General features: G+C 45.6%; 1 protein-coding gene across 1 annotated transcript in view; it reads right to left on the bottom strand.

Moving 5' to 3' along the window:
* The window catches only part of LOC117582210, a 93684-nt gene that overhangs the window by 28324 nt on the left and 46253 nt on the right, over positions 1–19107 (bottom strand). The window contains exons 5-10 of the mRNA XM_034269818.1: positions 17438–18381; positions 17070–17407; positions 13977–14075; positions 13623–13749; positions 13419–13515; positions 4498–4630 (exon numbers count right to left, since the gene is read on the bottom strand). Coding sequence (XP_034125709.1) covers positions 4498–4630; positions 13419–13515; positions 13623–13749; positions 13977–14075; positions 17070–17407; positions 17438–18381 — 1738 coding nt within the window. The remainder of the gene's footprint in view (positions 1–4497; positions 4631–13418; positions 13516–13622; positions 13750–13976; positions 14076–17069; positions 17408–17437; positions 18382–19107) is intronic.

Below are 19107 nucleotides of genomic sequence, written 5' to 3'. Positions count from 1 at the left end.
CATATTAAAAAGTATACAAGAATTGTTTGTGGGTTCGATTACTCGTATCAGCATTTTCATTTCCATTTGCATTTCGATTTATCTGCAAATAATTGGGGAAACTTGTTCCAGAGGGAGAGTGTTCCCGTGTTCCATTATAATTTGTTGCAAGCATTTGCTGTGTGTTTGCCAGCCAATTTTGATAACATTTCGAATGTATCGTGTCGCAAACACAAATACACAAAGGGGAATATCGGGTTAATAAATTTTCGCACACATAACGAACGGGCACAAACAGGCCATTTCCTGCGAGAAAACCCAAAACGAACTGAGAAACGATAATCGAGTGGAGCAAGGGGGAACGGAACGAGGCAAAAGGCACTCCAAGACACAGGAGGCAGGACGCAGAATACGCTGCCAATAAGCAAATAAGCTCTGCAAAATCAAAAGCAATGGAAACGGGCCATGGAAACGGGAATTGTGTGCTCCAATGTTGGCTATGGGCTCCTGGCTTCCTCCACCATTGTTGCTTGGGCAAAACCAAATACCTGCCACAAAAACCTGGTCGATGTCGGAAACGTCGTTGCCGTAAAACCCTAAAATATGGAGCAAATAAACAAATGTTCGGCCAGGACCAATACCAATAGGGGAAGAACGAAGAAATCCTTCTTGCCGTTTCTCTCTGGGATGCTGCCACAGCCACCGCCACTGCCACTGCCAAACTAAAGGCAACTCGAAGGCACTAAAATGCGCCACGTGAGCTGAAGTTCAATTCTGGGGCACGGCTCGCTCTTTGGTGCTGGCTGCATGTAATTGTCTGTGACTTTGGCCTTAGCGCAGTTCTGGCTCTGGTGACCAGGGCCTTAATGTATAATAGATGGCCCGAATGTATCGGATGCGAATTGAGGCAATACTCATAGCAGCACACAGAGAGTGGTCCGGGTCCGGTCCACTCCACCAATACGCTTCAAAATGAAAATCCCAACCAAATGCCACTTGACGCAATAAACCAACAGCAACAACAGCAGAAGCCCCAACACTAGTGGCAGTTGCAGCAGCAACAAAAGGGGAACAATGATTGGGCATTGTATGTGGCAGACAGGGGAACTTATGATACTCTGAAGATGATACGGAGAATGGGGCTTAAAGACTTATTTAAAATGTATTCTGACTTGTGAACTTTTAACTATTCAATAAAGTAAATTTCAAATATTTTAATGCACATTTTTCATTACCAAAAAATGTATTCGCTTCTTGATAAATTCTAATATACGTTTAATAATTTCTCTATTTTCTCTGGCTATTATGTTTAAAATGTTTTATCAAAACAAATATCTTGTCGTTTGACGAATATTGAATTTCGTTTAATCCGTTTACCTATCCAAATCGTTCTACCATTCATATTTTATGTAAATCTACTTTTCGATTCATCTTGATTTATATTCTATTCTTTGTACTCTTCACTGAGTTCTGTATACCCCATTTGCGATAGAGCATTGAAGTTTTCAGCTTGATGCGACCAAATACCTCTTGGACCCTTATTTTTCTTACTGCTGCAGCAGAATGCAATTTTCTCAATATCCTTTTCTCGGACTCTTGATGGTTGGTTGGCGGTGCCAGTGGGGTTTTTGCGTTTTTTCTGCACAAGGGGTAGCAGGAGCAGGAGGGGGAGGGGGAGAAAGAGAAGTGGCAGTGTAAATTGAAGTTTACACTTTTGAAGGTGAAAATTGAAAATTGCAAATAAAAACGATTCTCACATTTGGAGAGTGAGCCACGAAGCAACGAAGCAACAAAGGGGAGAGTGTCAGTGAGTGAGTGAGTGTGTGAGTGAGAGGAAAATGTAAAGTAGCAGTGGAATGCTGACAGGTGACAGGAGAGAGAAGGACACTGTTGCTGCTGCTGCTGGCAGTGGGATATGCTTCGAGCTGGATCTCTGTGTCTCGTCCAGAATGTTGTGGGGTTTATGGAGCGCGCGATTGTAACGCTCATTTGTTTAGTTGCACCAACCAGGAGTCCAGAGTGGGACTACGACTTGGACTTCAACTCCCGCTTGGACACGGACCTGGACTAGCACTTGGTTACGTATTCGGTGTGAGTGACGTGGCACGTCACTCGTCGCGTTGTGCTTCGGTTCGTTAGGTTTGCATTTTGTACAATCACTTTGGCAGGGACCAACCGAAAGGAGTAGCCCCCAGTGGCACGCCCAGCTGCATTTGCTCAATAGTCACTTGGATTCGCATTTTATTTACACGACATGTGAGCGAGCGAGTAGCAGTGGACAGTGGACAGTGGACAGTGGAAACCGGACAAGACACACAACAATTTCAACTGAATTTATTTGCAGTAGTTAAAATAAAATGTTTTGTTGGGTTTTATTTGTATTCAACAGCAGCAGCAGCGGCAGCAGGGGCTGGGGCTGCCCCAAAGGGAAAGAGAGACAAATGCAGGCTGTTTATTTTCGAGGGACTTTTTATTTTCGCACTTTGTTGTCGTTGAAGTTTCTCTCTTTATATTTATTTTTTTTATTCCTTTGACTTTGCTTGATTTCTGTGCTTTTTGGGTCTTTGCACTAGAATGAATTTGGTTTTTGGTGCGACAAAGCTGCAAGGGGATTGCCTTTGATTAGAGGTAAATATGTGGAAGTTGCAGGAGGATTTGCATAGGATAGGGCAGTTTTATGTACTGATGTCTTTAGTAACTCCAAATTGAGACAATCATCAGGCCCAAGAAAAACCAATCCCATTCCATTTTCATTTCTCATTTTCACACATTTTCTTTAGCCATTTTCTCTACCATTCTTTTACTTTCCACTCCATCCATTGCTCTTCTTTATGGTTTCCTTTTTTTTTTTTTGTATTCTGTCATGTCTAGTAGAGTCCTCCAATTTTAATCAAATTTATTGCTCAATTTGCCACTTTATTCGCTTCATTCAATCCAATTTCCTTTGCACAAAAATGCACAAAAAATGGAAAAAAACCGCATCAATTAAGAGAAATTTTTATGCTGACTGCGAAAGAGACATCAGAGACGTACGCTCCATAGACTCGACTACCATTGAGGCGTCTCCTGCAGAAGATTGGCAAATTGTTCACTTTTCTGTTTGCTGTTCATGTCTGAGCGGATTGAGACAGGGTGTGTGGCAGGGCAGGGCTCTGTATTTCCTTGCACCTTTCATGGGGAAAAACATATGCAAGTGGCATGCCATCCGCTCCCTAATCCATTGCAATGGAAAAGTGTGCGGAGTGGCATTCGATTCGATCCTTTTGTAGTGCTTGACTCTAGCTGCCTAAAAGTTTGCCTGTTTCGTTTTGCTTGTTATTTTGCGGATGATTTTGCTTCGGCCATGATTTATTGACATTTCCATTTACGGGCTACATAAATGTTTCAACGCAAATGCCGGAAGCGATTTGTTGGTTATGCTTTCAGTTTCCAGCTTTCGTTTCCATTTCAGTTAGTTTTCTTTTGCCGTTTGCCGTTGCCGTTTGCCGTTTCTGTGCAACTGAAATACAAAAAATATGGCCAAGACTCGACCCAGACTCGAGTGGAAAATGGCAGCAAAAGGGCAGTGGGAGCAGGGAGGGGGGGCAAAGTGCAAATCAAAATGCAAAACGGAAAACAAACAGGGGAAACGAAACACAAATGCTGGCCGGGGAGTCGAAGCATAAGTCAAAAAGTTGCTACTTGCAATTTCTGCAGCTTTTGCTGATATTTTTCCACATTTTCCGATGCCCTGTAAGGGTACAGGTTTGAGGGTATAATGTGGTTGTGGCTTTTGTGTGCAGTTTTCTATTTGTAACGCGAGAAATCTTATTTTTTCAAGTCTAAAATATTTCACAAATCTTTCACTTGCCTTCGCACATTATCAATGAAAATATCCCTGAACTTCCAACGCAATTCCCGCTCTCAATCCAATATCTCTTCCCTCAGGGTATCTGCCATTTCGACACCCGAAATCTACCCTCCTTTTTTCATGTTCTCTTTTGCTATTTGGCAAGTGCTTTTGGTGGCGCCCTCCTACTTGCGGCTGACTTACAAAGAAATATGGACTGTTTTTCTTCGCTTAAACGAGGCCTCGCCGGTGCGGCAAAACTATGTAGGTGAGTGCAGCGTATCAAAGGAAATGGTGCAAAAATATGGCACGCGGTAAGCAGCTGGCAGCCTCAAGGGCCACAGCCGCCATCGCCACTGCCACTGCAACTGCGACTCCTGCAACTGCTTCTGCTACTGCCACAGTTGCAGCCACTGCTTTTTGGTAGCTGGCCAAGATACTTTTCAACAACTTTGCCAAAGACTCGCGAGTCAAAGTTTTCCGGCATAGCGCCAGCGCTCTCCCTCCCCAACCCCAATAACCCCACACACAAGAGGGAAAAACTCGAATGTCTGGCATACTTTTCGTTCAGTTTTGGGCTTAAGTTGTCTGATGGATTTTGCACAGTTCTGTGGGAAACTTTGGGGCATGTGCTTCTGGATGGGTTCTGCCCATGTGTGCTATTTATTTTGTGTTAACTGTTTACTTACCCTGCGCCGAGGTGCACGTTGTTAACTGCGGCGAGTAGCGATCCGTGAGCCGCTTGATCACATCAATCTGCTCCAGCGTGAGCTGCACAGCATCACGATGTTGGGCCTCACAGGGCACATATGCGGCCCAGAACTGCAATAAAACATTTTGAGAGAATTAATGTGGGAATTGGCTTGGATAAGAATATTTTGAGAAAATTGTTATAAATTTATGGGAATACTATTAGCTTTTAATATGTGTTGGACATTATAGAAACATTTATTACTTTTTCTATTGGATTGTGTTTCTTTCATCTGAAGATTATGTTCAATGAAAGCCTTATGGAGAGAGTCCTGATCTTACAGCGCTCTCAGAAAGTCGAAGCAGCGAGCGCTAACAGCAGCAGTAACAGCGAGCAGTAAGAGCGGTCAGTAACAGCGATCAGCAACAGCGCGCGGTAACAGCGAACGCTAACAGCAGCGGCATAGCGAGCTCTAGCAGCAAGCAGTTAAGTCAGGCGCTAACAGCAAGCAGTTCAGCCAGGCGCTAACATCGCTCTGTTAAATGTTACAATCCTGTTAACCTGCTGCTGCTCTTGCTCTGCAGCTTGAAACTCCAATTAAAAACTAGAGAAACCCTTCTGTGAAGTTCGCTTCGTAAGTCAGTGATATTTATTATCTCGCGGCAGCTTTACTTCCCGAAAAAAACTTACTTTTTGTGAAATGTGATATATAACCCGCTATAAAGAGTCGCTGCTCTCGACTTCTCAAGAGAGCAAGCACCGCAACAAAACCGAAAACAACAACAAATCCAAGCAGAGAAGTGGAAAAACTGTTCCATCACGTTATATCATTAAAGGAAATAAAAGCACGTACGTGTCTCCTTGGAACTGGGTGTGGAAAATGGCAAAAAAAAGAAACAAACCAAACAAAAAGCAAAAAAAAGAGCAATTAAAAAGTTTTGGCTTTTTGCTTGGTATAAAAACGGGAGAGGAAGTGGCATAGCAGAGTCCCGTGGAAGCCCTGGCAAATGTAATAAATAATTTTTAATATAAATTCGTGAGAAAAGCGGCCCAAGCCAGCCAGTGGAGGAACAACAACCAGAAAACATGAGGCCATGAGGAAGCAAAGAACATTCGCCAGGCACGTATCCCTGGCTACCAGCTGCCCGAGTCTCCTGCCTGCCCCCCTCAAGGCAGTAAATTAAAAGTAAAACAAGAAACACTCTAAATGGTGCATTTTGCACAGTTCCAGGAGGCCATACATCAGAATGAGGCTACGACTATTGCTCCTGCTCCTGTTGATGATGATAAAGTTTGGCGTAATTCATGGAGAAAATTCGGGGCTCGGTCTCGGGCATTCGAGATGTGCATATGAAATATGTAAAACTTTTCAATAAACGAGTCACAGAAAAACAATTACGATGCCGTCGGTGTGCGGAGGGTTCCTGAAAGTGTTCGTCGAGTTAGTTGTGCAATTGGATTTGCGAGCGGGAGAAGAGAGAGAGAGCATTGGGTCAACCTGAGCTGTTGGCTCTGCATTTGTGCAATTTTAATTGCACAACAGACGAGAAAATGTTGTGAAGTTTCCCCACACACACACACACGCTCTCCCATCTGAAACTCTCTCCCCTCTCTCTCTCTGCTCGACCAAATAAACACAGAACAATAACAAGGACAACTGCAAATTTTATTTCCAGCACCAGGCAAAAGTTTATCCACCTGGACACTGGACCCGGGACTGGACGTAGTCCCAGCAATCCCCACCAGCAGCTGGACACAACTATATTCCCAGTGTTGATTTTTAGTTTAGTTTTTCCTTTACATTTCAGACAGACCTCACTTATGCAAAGTCCACACACGTACCCACAATCCATGGAATGTAATGGCATGGCTATGGCTTCCGGTTGGGCTCTGTATCCAGGACTCTGTGCTCGGGTTGGTGTGGGGCTTATCAGGTGGCCAAAGTGCATGAACTAATGTTCAATTCGGGTTAATTGTATGGACTATACGGTGCTAACTATGCCCTGACTATGTTCATTACCATTTGCGTTCATTTATGTTTTTACCACACAACCCGCCCCCCCCTACAGATATTCTCTCTCTCGGGGCTGTATTCTAGGTGTCCTGTTCCCATGAATACATACAATATGGGCTCGGGGAAATAATGAAATGCAGCAATAAATGATGGCCACAGCTAATGCCTGCTGGCTTTCCCGTGCTCTGCTCCCGCTCCTGGCCCTGCCCAGCCTGGCGTGGAAACTTAAACAATTTTGCGTGCAAAATATGATTGAAGCGCATATTCTGTCTCTGGTAATTTGCCTAATTAGGAGAAATAATTCGATAGCCCTGGCCAGAGCTTAAAAAATGTGCAAAATGTTCAAGCGAATGTCGGAAGTTTCAGCTGCCAACGACCTGTGAGGGAATTATTTCAAGTATGATTATGATGGAATGATGATGATGCGTGGGAGCAGCAACAGCTGCTTGGACAAGAAGCAAACAAGCGATGGATGGAATGGTGTAAAAACCATTCGTTAACATTTGCAACACTTCAATTTTAATTAGGCACTTTTTCATTCACCTTTTCTAAGACAAAACTCGAATGCAAATTCGACAATTCATTAGCTGAAGGAAGACCGATCTCATTGACTAGAGAGAAGTACCATGTAAACTCTAATTTGCTGTATTGATTATATCTCTAATAAGGTAAAATTGTACCTCTTCTTATCCCAATTAATCATCAGGTTGCCAGGTCCCCCTCATACATATCTATGCATAATGTAATCCGTCTCTCAAGCACGCTTCATTAGTTTATTAGTTACATTCCTGTTGCCCTACTCCACTCTCCACACCCCTTAATGTAGCTACAAGTACACTCCCTTCATATCTGCTCCCTTATCGATTAGCGTCCAACTCTTTTGCTTCACACAAAAAAAAGCATTCCCCACCCGAAATAAAGCAATTTGCAGTTAACGTTTCTTTTTTTGGCGTGTGTTGTAGAACATTTTGCCAGAGCAGATAAGGTAAATGCCCCGACACTTCGACATTACCGCAGACAGGCGACTCTTAGAGGCAGACAGCGGCAGATAACTGAGGGAAATGGCCACGGAAAACCTCACTTTTTATTCCTCCTTTTTTCCCGTGGCGCTTTGTTGGCGTTATTTTGACGCGTACTTTGCATTTCTCTGGCCCCTCTGTTTTTTTGTTTGCTCGTTTTGTTTAATTTGTCCGCGAGAGCTGGGCCAAAAGCCTCTTAAAACATTTTTGCAGGCATTAAAAGCGGTCGAGTGTGGTGAGGGCTTGAAGATGAGTTGTCTGAATGTCCGTCTGGTCTGGCATTTGATTGAGCAAAGAGGAGGAGCAGGACCCGGCGCTGCTGTGGCGCCGGAAAGACGGGCAACAGGTAACGCGTCGTATGAGCAATTTTCTAAGCCCCCAAACGAAGCGGAGGCTTCTACAGCGATGATTGTGCGCCAGGGTTTTTTGTGTGCTGAATTGTCTATGTATTTTTCTTGGATTTCTTCGTCTTTTCTGTGCCTGGCGCTTTGTTGTGCTTTTAGCAAGCTTCGAGGCTGCATTCTTTCGGGCCAGGAAAAATATTTCATTTATGGCAGAGGTCTGGTCTCCCGGCTGGTCTCCTGCGGCACCTGTTGATGGTTTTGCCCTTCGTGTGTGTTTTATCTGAATTCCCCATTCCCGCATCCATTTTCCCAGGGCTCGTGTGACTTTACAATGGCAAAGTACCTTTGTTTGTGCAATGCCAGTGGAGAGAAAAGCAGAAGGGACGACACTGCTGCCAGGAGTGGCTGCCTGGTCTGCCTTTTGTGTATTTGCTTTCAAAGGTCTCTTCAAGTGTGTTTAAGTCCTGGCACTTGGCCATTAGCCACATGGCCACGCCCACCTGTATACAGTACATGAACCAGCAGCAGCATCATCATCATTGTCGTCGCCAAAGTGTTGTCAACGTCTCAATGGCGTCGCCTTTGGTCATGATGAGGAGCATCATCATCTCATCCAGGGTGTTGCCATCACCATTAACATTCTGCAACCCTCATCCTTGGTACTCCTCCTCCTCCTCCACACACACACACACAAAAGCATATTAATATTTAAAGTTGTTTGGCGGAGGAGCAGCAGCCATTCCCTCAAGGACAACATTTTGGCTTCCAGTTAATTGTGAATGCTTCAGGTGTCGTAGGACACACTGGGGGCTGTGTAGCTGTGTAGCTGTGGGTTGTGGTTCGGGTTTGGGTTTTTCCTTGGCTCTATGTATGCGTGATTTGTTGGCCAATGGGTGGCACGTGTGAATGTGTTTGCACAGCGCTTGTATCTGTGTTCAGTGTGTGTCTGCGGTTATTTGTGCAACCTTGTGGCTAATGTTATTGTTACTGTTGTTGCTGCTGCTGTTCCGACAATCATTTATTAAAGAGAAAGAAGCAAAATGCAACAGCAGCAGCAGCTGGGTCCCTGCGGCTACCCAGAAGCCTTGAGCCTTGAGCTGATTTATGTTTTATGTATGCAAGTGAAAACAAACATATAAATAATATACACAATGTATTTAAATTCAAGGACTGCCTTAAGCACTGTTAAAAGCGACTCAAGTCCAGCTAAGTTTATGCAAAGTAAATGCCAAGTTTTGGACAAAAGTTAGAGCCCAAAAACACATTGTTGCCGCACGCATACCATTTAATTAAAATATATCTAAATAAAATACATCAAGGAGTAAAATGTAATCAGCATTCCTGGGCAAGAACTCTGGGAATTTGGGTGTCATGAATGCCATGAATCCCATGAATGCCATGAATGTGTTTGCAATGAATTTAAAATGCATTTTGCAGCACAACCTTTGGGTTTTGTGATTGCCTTGCGGCAGAGTGTTTGCCTGCTCCATAATTATTATGAAAACGGAAGATGCAAATGGAAATGCCAGCAGCTTGTGGTGACGCTGAAGCTGGACGCTGCTTGCTGGTTGCTGGTTGCAAAGCCGCAAGTGCAACACCTTGGCTGGCCACCAAAACAGCTATGCAACAAGAGGCAAGTACATAAGCTCGAGCAAATCCCACCCAAAACCCAACCAAAAATGCCCCTTCTGGGGCCCCCTTCCACTTCCGCTTTTGTGTGTCTGTTGTCTAAAAACGCAGCACTAAATACTTTTTAAAAGTAAATATAAATTTCGAGCCAACGTTGCAACAAGATAAGCAGCGCAGCAGTGCAACAAAAAGGGGCAGGAAGAAAGGGATGGCTTTCCCAGTCGAATGGGAAAATACTCTAAGCAAAGGAATTATAAATTTAGACTTGAATCTGCAGCATGGAGATGGAGTTTTTGGTGTGATAAACGAGAGATGATATGGAGCAATTTTAAAGCCAATTATGGGCATTGTTTAAGCCCGCCGTAGCACCCTCTGGCAGGGTATCACGGGGGGCAAGCTGCAACCATTGGCCATTTCCCTCGCGTAGCCATGTCCCAGCCGTGTCCTGCATGTCCTGCATGGCCCAGATTACAGCCAGGCAACGTCCTCGTTCTCGTCGGCCACATCCGTTCTATGCCAGTCGGCTGTACGTTCCGTTCGTCCTTCGTTGTAGCTTCCCTACGTCCTTGGCAGCCCCCACTGTCTACCCATACACATGTACTGTGTGTGTGCACTTTCCATTAGGCTGGCTCTATGTGTGTGTGCGGCAGAGAAAAGGCTAAATGCAGCGGGCCATGCAGCCGGACAACCGTAACACGACGTTTCCGTGTCCTGGACCTGGACCCCTAAAAACAGTAGCCAACTTTTCCAGTGGCGGGGGGCGGACTTCATGATGTTTCAACATTGTTGCTACCTGCTGTACCTACTGCCCGCTCTGCCCCTCTTCCTCTAGGAGCTGCTCATCAGGGTCTAACCCTGGGGCACAGATGTGTTGGCTTCTGGGGTGCCAGCAGCTGCCTCCGCTCTGCTCTCCGCTCTCCGCTCTCTGTCGTTGTGGAATGTCTAAAAAAATGTCTGCCATTCTACAAGATTTCGACTGCTTTATGGTATATACGTGATTTTCCGGCTTGTCTATTAAACGGCTTTCCTTTCCTCTCACTCTTTGCCAGAGAATTCTGTCGCTGCTCTCGGTAGGCTCTCCTCTCAACATTTTTCTCTGTATTTTTCTTGCTATTTTTTGTTGTTGCTCAGCTGCTGAAGTCGCATTCGCTGCACGTTTGGCATTTTGGGCAACAATTGTCGAAACATGTTGTCAACTAGTTAGTTGCCACGTTGTTCTACCTCTCGTTGTTGTTGTTGTTGCCACTCGACTCCACTCCACTCCTTGTTGTCGTTTTTCATTGGAGAACAAGTTTATTGAGTTAACTTGTTTTGCCGAGAATTGAGTGCTGGCAAACTTCTCCACTCGAATCGGAATTGTGCAACACATTAAGCCAAAAGCAATAAAAACTATGCAGATTGTGGCTGAGGCGTACATTTATGAGTGGGGAGAGCACAGAGAGCTCAAGGAGGACTGTGTCTTTTGAGGGGATAGAACCTTGAGGTACCGTGGAAAGTATGCATGCAGCTGGGATTTGTCTCTGGTGTAGGGAAGCGCTGTTAGCAGGCCCCTGTAAACAGGCTGCTAGTCGCTCTGTAGCTTGCTACCGCTCGCTGTTAACAGTCCGCTAACGATCTGCATGTTAACAGAACCGATCTCAATTAACAGCCCTTCTAACGCTCGCCATGTTAACAGTTTGCGGCCGCTCGCAATTAACAGTCCGCCACCACTCTGCATGTTAACAGCCTGCGGCTGCTTGCCATTAACAGTCTGCGGACGCTGCCAGTTACAGTCTCTGGCCGCTGCAGCTTACAGCGCCCTGTTACCGCTCTCTTTCTCTGGAAGCGCTCTGTTAACTACAATTATATATAATTAAAGCAACAATTTCTTTTAATCACAGCAAACAAAAAGGAATTTGCCCTTGGTGCCTAAACTCATAATTTCTCTAGCTACAATTTCACAGATTATTTACCCAACTATTTCCTCCATTTAAAACCATGCACCTCGAAAAAATTATCGTGGCACACCTCTGGTTAATGTTTCAAATTAATGGGTACCAAAATGAATCTAAAGACCCAGACGACACACACACTTGACAGCTGCCCCCGTTCTCTGCTCTCATGCATGCCACTCGGTGGCAATTAACTTTTGTGGAAGTTGCACAATATTTTGCACACGGCAGTGAGTGCCGGCTGTCGACAGGAGGTTTAAGTGGCAGAGGAAGCAGCCTCGTCAACAAGTTCAATTAGCTAACCGAAGAAACCAGAAATTGCCTCTATAACTTGCTGCGCTCATCGAACATGAGAATCAAGAAGTTTGCCACTGCAACGAGCTGGAGAGGGTTGCTGCAAGTTTCCTGCCTCAGCAGGCTCTTTGGCTGCGGAAGTGGAGCTGTGCGGTGGGAACATATCGCGGCTGTTTGGAAGTGTTAAGTTTTAATAAGCATCACATTTAGTGCACCATAAAAGCCACCAAAGGTCCTGGCAGAAGGAGTCACCCGGTCCCTCCGCACCACCTGCTCTTTCTGTGCTTAAAAGAGACTGAGGGAGAGGGAAAGACTGAGTGGGACTGTGGCACTGTCGAGCCATTTGGTTGCGTAATTAAATTGAGTGCTGCATAATTTTAAATTGCGGCAGCCAGCAGCCAGTGTTGAGAGAGTTGGCCAACTGCAATTACCTGTTAGCCCTGTTGCTTTCAGCGCAAACAAAAATGCAATCGGAATTTATGGCACTGCAGTGGCAGGGAGGGAACGGGAGCGGTGGTGGCACGTGGATAAAATGCATTGGAAAAGTTAATTTTCATTATGGTTGGAATGCTTCAGCCATTCCTTTCGCTTTTCCTCAGCCATTTCTCTTTCGCGGCGAACGTGAAAAATCGTCTTTGTGGTTCGACTGGGGAAATGGAAAATGTACGGAAACGGCAGTGCAAAAAGGGGAGAGGGGTAAGGGTGCAGGGGAAAAGTCTCTGGACAATTTGAAATATTCAAGTGGTTTTCGGTTTGCCCCATTGATTTATGAACTTTTGCTCTCTCTCTCTCTCTCTCTCTCTCTCTCTCTCTCTCTCTCTCTCTCTCTCTCGGTTAATCGTTTCGACTTTTCCACCACGCTTCCAAGTTTCGTTATTTTCCGGGCAGTTTCCTTCATTAATCTTGATACATTCCGCATCCGAATTCGCAGGTTGGCTTGACTACACCTGGCTGCAAGGCTGCCCGTCAATTACAATGTCTAATATCCACTTCCAATTAGTTAAACGATTTGGCATGACTGCCAATCGCCAATCAGCCACTTCCATTTGATCCACTTAAAAGAAAGCTTAAAAATTCCCCCCTCTCTCTGTAATCGAGAGTCGTGGAACGAATCAATAAGGCCATCAAGTGGCTATGCCAAGCACTTGCCGAGCCAGCAGGTTGCATGGCAAGAAATAATTAAGAATCATTACAGACAGGAGGACCAGGAGCAGCAGGAAGATCTTTGCCGAGTCTCAGCCTGAGCTTCGTGAGTGGCTCATAATTAATATTTTTTCTTGCCTTATTCCGCAGACTCAAAGCAAAAAGCAAAAGCAGCCTGTTGCCTCGGACAACCACTTGCCAAGCGGATAAAATATTAAGCAAGGAGAAAAGACTTTTTGGTATGAAGAAAAGCAAAGGCCAAGGAATGCTCTTTGGTGGGTTGGAAATTCTCAAAGATTAGCTCTTAATATTTCGAGAATTTTAACAGATTTATAAGCACTTCCAGGACTAACTTTGAGCATTATTTGTGGCATCAATTCTGTGGCCAAATCTCATCTAAAACCAGCTATACCCCATTGAAAAGCAAGTGTATTCCAGCTGCCAAGTTCAGTTTAAGTTACGTGCAATAATAATTTCAAGTGAGAATGGATAGTGGCTAGTGGCCAGAGGTTAGAGCCATGACTGGGCATCCTTTGGCTGCTTACCTGTGCTGATATGCGTCCCTTCTTCAGTCGCGTGAGATCCGTGTGACTCCAGTGGCTGCGACCCCAGGGCATTACATTGCGCAAATCCTCATCAAAACTGTGCAGGGGCAGTGGGCAGCGGGCAGCGGGCAGGGGATAATAACACAAATTGGTATTAAAAATTAATTGCATTTTTGCCCAGCCCATGGCTGGATGGATACTCACTTAAAGTCATTCAGTTTGTTGTGCAGGAACTTGCGTATATTCCAGGGTAAATCGTTATGGCCATCGATTAAAGGCACTTGATCCAGCAGCTGCACGGCCACGCGTAGACGTTCCTCAAACGGTGCACCTGGCGGGGGAGGAAGATGGGAATTGGTTTACTAGCGGAAGCAACAGCTTCTAACCAAGTTAGAGTCGCATTAGCACAATGGACACCCACTGCGGCACACACACTGTGGCAATCGACTCAAAGATAGTGCGAGAGCCAACGTGTCGTCTGCGTTATGGTAATTGATTTATTGTCCATGGAGAGAGTGTGTGTCTGCCTCTCTCTCTCTTTGGGTTTCAGATACTCACTTGCTGCCACACGTAGAGCCAGCGGCACAGCCACACTGGCAGCCCCAATTATCAAGAGTATGGAGCTCACAGCCAGCCAATGCTTGGCCGCATCGAATCCTGAATATTCCACAAGCACACAGAGAGTAGGAGACAGGAGCCAGCAGCAGCCATACGACCCATGGGACACATATGAGAAGCGTAGTAGGAGGCAACATCATCAGCATTCATGATGACCAAGGGTTCCAGCATCCAGCATCCAGCATCCCACATCCCACATTGACATCCCATATCCAGCATTTCACATCCATTGTTGTAGTTGTTATTGGCAGTTCAATGCCAAGTCGTTTGTAGCATCGTTGTCGTTGTCGTCGTCGTCGTTCATCGTCATCATCATCATCATCATTGTTCCGTTGGTCGTTGGTTTGTGTTGCATTTTGTGTGTGTGCAAATTGCCGTGACAGTGGCATTGATTACAGCAACAATAGCAGCCAGAGCAGGAGGAGCAACATCCATGGTAATGGTGCACGACCATCGTGCAGCAAAATAAGGGAAGACCAGAGGCAACATCGACATCAAGTTGCGGTGTGTTCCCATCATCGAAGGAGCAGCAGCAGCAGCAGCAGGAGCAGCAACAAAAAAGAAACGATAATAAGGAAATATGGTTAGTTAAACGTTTAAAATTGAATTGCTACCGAGTTGGTTTTGGTTTACAAAATGAGAAGAAATCAAAGGGAGAGCAGAGCAGAAAGCATCATCAAGATGGTCTTCGACTTGTTCTCAAATTCCATTCAACGACTGGAGCGGAGTGGACTGGAGTGCAGTGCAGTAAATCAGCTTCGATCAAGCATGAACCAACTTGTTGGATACTCGTCGTCCACGTATATGTGCAGGAAATTAGCTGCTGCAGCTTTGGGGGATATTTGGTAATTCAAGAAATGTTTTGCTTGGTTAAAGATTGCATGTGAAGCATGGAAAGATGGTATAAATAATTGCTAAAAGTATTGGATGAGCGACGAAGCGGGGGATTCGGGAATACTTTTGGTACTTTTAATCATTTTTGGATGCACATAAGAGGGCTTGATAATGCAATGTTCTATAACTAAAAGAGCTCTGCTGAAAAGTATGGAAGTAATTGGAATATAAATAAACTTTTCTGCTACATTTTTTGCGGCTAGGAAGCTGTCAAGGAAATACCTTTCAAATATAAAAATATTCCATACAATTCTATTGCTTTAATTATACGCAAAATACCAGAATTCCAAGCACACTTTCCATTAATCATTGACTAACATTCACACATATGTTAACCCCTTTTAAGACTCTTAAATTCCATCTCCTAATCAGTCACCAGTTGCTGTCCACACCGATGTAATCGTGCTCGTTACCCTTGGTAACTAACATCAAAAGATAAGTCCTGAATCTCAATCCAAATCTGCAAACAGTAGCTAATAAGCACATGCGGGTATCACATTGAAAGGGCTTATTACATTGTTCCAGAGCTTCGCTTCTGCTCCTTGTACTCCTGTGGGAGACAAAGCTACGATGAGCACAGCAGACAGAAACTAATGCCAAAGCCAATGCGAATGGAAATGCAAATCTCATTATACGATTTCACTTATGTGAATATCAATGACAAACTGCTTGTAATTTCTAATTGCAAATCCAAATTTGATTGTGCAACTAAAACCGATTGATAAAGTGGCACAGAGAATGGAGGAGGAGCATGAGGAGCTGCAGCTGCAAAGCTGAAACTGAAGCTAAGCAAATAACTCAACTGAGGCGAAAAACTAGCCATGAAGGAGCAAGAGAAAGGACTCCTCTCTCTCTGTGTGAATGGATAGCAGAGCGATGTATCCATTTGATTACATTGGCCGGCACTTGTGCGACTGAGTCCAAAGTGAATTACCGATAAGCAAGTGCAAACCTAACGAGGAAAAGCCATAGTCATAGAACGGTAAAGAGTTGGTGGAGCAGAAGAAGGAGGATGAGCAGTCCTGCTGCTGCTGCTGTTCCTGCTACTGGGAGCAGCCGCATCAACGATTTGCATACATTTAAGGGCTACAGGACATCGTCGTCCTGCACAGAGTTACGCAGTTTTTGACTGCTAACGAATTGCATTTGCCAGTAGACATGACAAGGATGGGGAATGAGTTTGGTAGATGGTAGCTGCTGCCAGCTGGTAGTCAGAATGATGATGATGAGGAGGAGGACACCAACAGCGACAGCGAGAACTACAGCATCAGCAGCTCTTGATGATGAGACCAAAGTCACGCGGGCATTGGCAACGTTTAACATTTAGCAGCCATGTTACACGAAGCGCAATCAAACGGCTAACGACTAAATGGAATTGCAGCCCTAAGGGGGGCGTGCCACACGGGCAGGGGGGAAGGTAGCGGAATATTAAGTGCAATGCCATGTCGATGTCTACCCAACAGTTCAGATGGAGATATGTATGTACATTGTACAGCGATAGATCCAGCGGCCATGCAGCGACAGAGAAATGTCATAAAGTTCCTGCAAGCTGCCTCTCCGAATGCGTATTTGAACGGGAGAAGGGGGTGGGAGAATGGCTATTTTCGGTTTAGGAAAAAGTTTAAAGATTGCAGTTTAAGGATTATAGAAGAAAGCAGGAGTGACGGGAAATATCTAGCGACTAAGAGATGAGCTGTAAGCAAGAGTGGAACACATTTTGGGAAGTCGCTTGGGTGGAAACTGGAGAAAAGTGCTTCAAAAATAGGGAAAAGGACGAGGATATTCTCTGAACTGTGAGTACTACGGCATTGCTCGAAAAAGTTCTTTAAAATTGCACAAAAATAATCACAAAATAATCATTCAAAGGTGATGAACTTACATAAAGTATTTAAATAACTTTTCTATAATTTTTCTACATCTTTTCAGCATTGCACAGAATGACTTAGAAAACTTTGTCAATAAGCTTTATAAAAATTATAAATAAATCCGCATTTAGGTCTTCAGTTAGATCAGAATCTATCGCTTATTCCACCCTGTCACACACCATCTCCAAAAATCGTATATACCCTCTCCACTCCAACAATTACCAGGGTACAAAATAATCCCACCAAAATCCACATCCTCCACGTGAATACTTACGGAATGAATTCGTGCCGGAGCTGGAGGAACCGCGACTGGGACACTGTCGATGTTTCCATGGCATGATGCTCGTAACGCTCGAGTGCAGCTGGTGATGCTTTTGTGGCGTGAGGGAGCCGGAGCCCGATCCACCCACGACCGCATGGTGTGCATGATAATGATGCGGATGCGAATGCGAATGGCTGTGCAACTGTGCAGCGCCTTGTTGCTGGTGCAGCGATGTCTGCGATTCGCGTTCTTTGAGCCCATGCCCATGCCCATGCCCGATCCCAATGCCGATGTCGCTGTCAAACGATGTCATGGTGAAGGTGGAGTCGGCCAATGCCCCACCGCTGCCGCTGCCGCTGCCAGCGGCACCGGCACCGGCGCCGGCACCCTGGTGCTGTGGCATTTTCTGATACGGCACACGGCAGCCACCGATGGCACTGCCCTCTATGTTGACCAAATTGCCAAAGCTGCGACTATTAATTGGCAATGTCCAGTCCATGCTGCTCGTGTGAAAGATGGCAGGCTGGAGACTCTGCTGCTGCTGCTGCTGCTGTAGAGTCTGCTGCTGTTGGGCTCCCTGTTGGGGGAAGTTGAGCAGCGATTGGGAGAAGCAGCGGCAGCGCTGCTGCTGAAAGTGTGCCAGCTGCTGCTGTTGGTGTTGCTTCTGCAGGTAGCGACTGTAGTGGGCCAGGTGTCGGGCATAATCGCTGCTCGGTCCGATGGTGTTGTATTTCGAGGCAGCACTTCCGTTTCCGGCTGCTGCACTCGCAGCTGCGGCTGCACCCGTGCCGGCACCAACTGGTGGCACCAGAAAGCACAGACTCGGATCCGATTTCTTCGAGTGGGGCGTGAATATCTCATCCTCCTCGTGGGCAGCAAATGGCGGGTTTGTTGCATGTTTGCTCTGTGGCTTGCTCAGACTTTGACTGTGATTCTGGCCATGACTGTGGTGCTGGCCATGCGTGTGGCAGATATCTGGCTTGGCATTATTATTGTTGTTGTTGCAATGACTGCTGCTGCTTATGCTGTTGCTGTTGCTGCTGCTCTGATTGCTGCTCCCATTGGCGGTGGCGGTGCAATTGAGCAACGTGGCAGTGCACTCGTCCAGCGCCGATTTGGTGCACTCCTGCAACAGATCGCTACTGCACAGCTGAGCCAAATTGTTGTTGTGACTGCCAGAGGATACCAACTGTTGTTGTTGCTGCTGCTGCTGCTGCAGATGTTGCAACAGTCTGAGGCTGCGCATGCTGCCGTTCCGCTTCATGGCAGGCGGCGGCGGCACGGGCGGTATGATGTCCACATCCGACAGGCTGGGCGTGTCGCACTGCAAAATAGTAAGAGTGGAAGTGTGAATTCAAGTGGGAAATCGCATTAAATCAATAGATGTGAGCAGCAGGCAGGCAGCAGGCAGGCAGCTTCCGGCGGAAGCCAAACCCCAAACCCATGCTAAGACCCTCGCCAAATGCTTGTTATTTTTGCCCAGTGTAAGTTTGCTGCAAAATATTCATGGGTTCAACATTTACACCCACAAAAAGTGCTACATAAAATTTAATTATGCCATAGACACCGAGAGACACAGACACACATAACAGGCGTGTGCGATAAAGGCCAAGAAAAAGGTTTATCCACCCCTGAAATTTTCCCAATTTCCACTGCTGGACGGGGCCAGGTTCGAGGTCGTTTCCAAGTGCGCATCGTCATGGCCATGGCCCAACGTCTCTCCCGTCCCTAATTGAATTTGCTACGGTCAGCATCGGCATCGACATCGGCATCATCATCATCATAATCATTCGAAGCACTTCTCTAGAGGACGGAGGAGCATCTCGAAAAGCACGCTCTGGGATTTGAAATTGAATTTCAGTTACGGGAAATACATTTGCATTGATTTGAGTTCACCTCTCCCTGAAACATTGCTTATTCCTGGCACTTTTCTTGCCTTTTTTGTTCCCTGTTTATGTGTGTCTGCATTGCCATTAATAAAAATTTCTTTGAATTTTGATTGCTTTATGGCACACCAGCAACCATCGTTATTGTTGTCTGTGTCTGTGTC

The sequence above is a fragment of the Drosophila guanche genome, unplaced genomic scaffold (genome assembly GCF_900245975.1).
Source record: "Drosophila guanche unplaced genomic scaffold, DGUA_6, whole genome shotgun sequence".
Classification (NCBI taxonomy): domain Eukaryota; kingdom Metazoa; phylum Arthropoda; class Insecta; order Diptera; family Drosophilidae; genus Drosophila; species Drosophila guanche.
The sequence above is the reverse complement of the archived record's forward strand: the minus strand, read 5'-3'. Positions and strand labels throughout refer to the sequence as shown.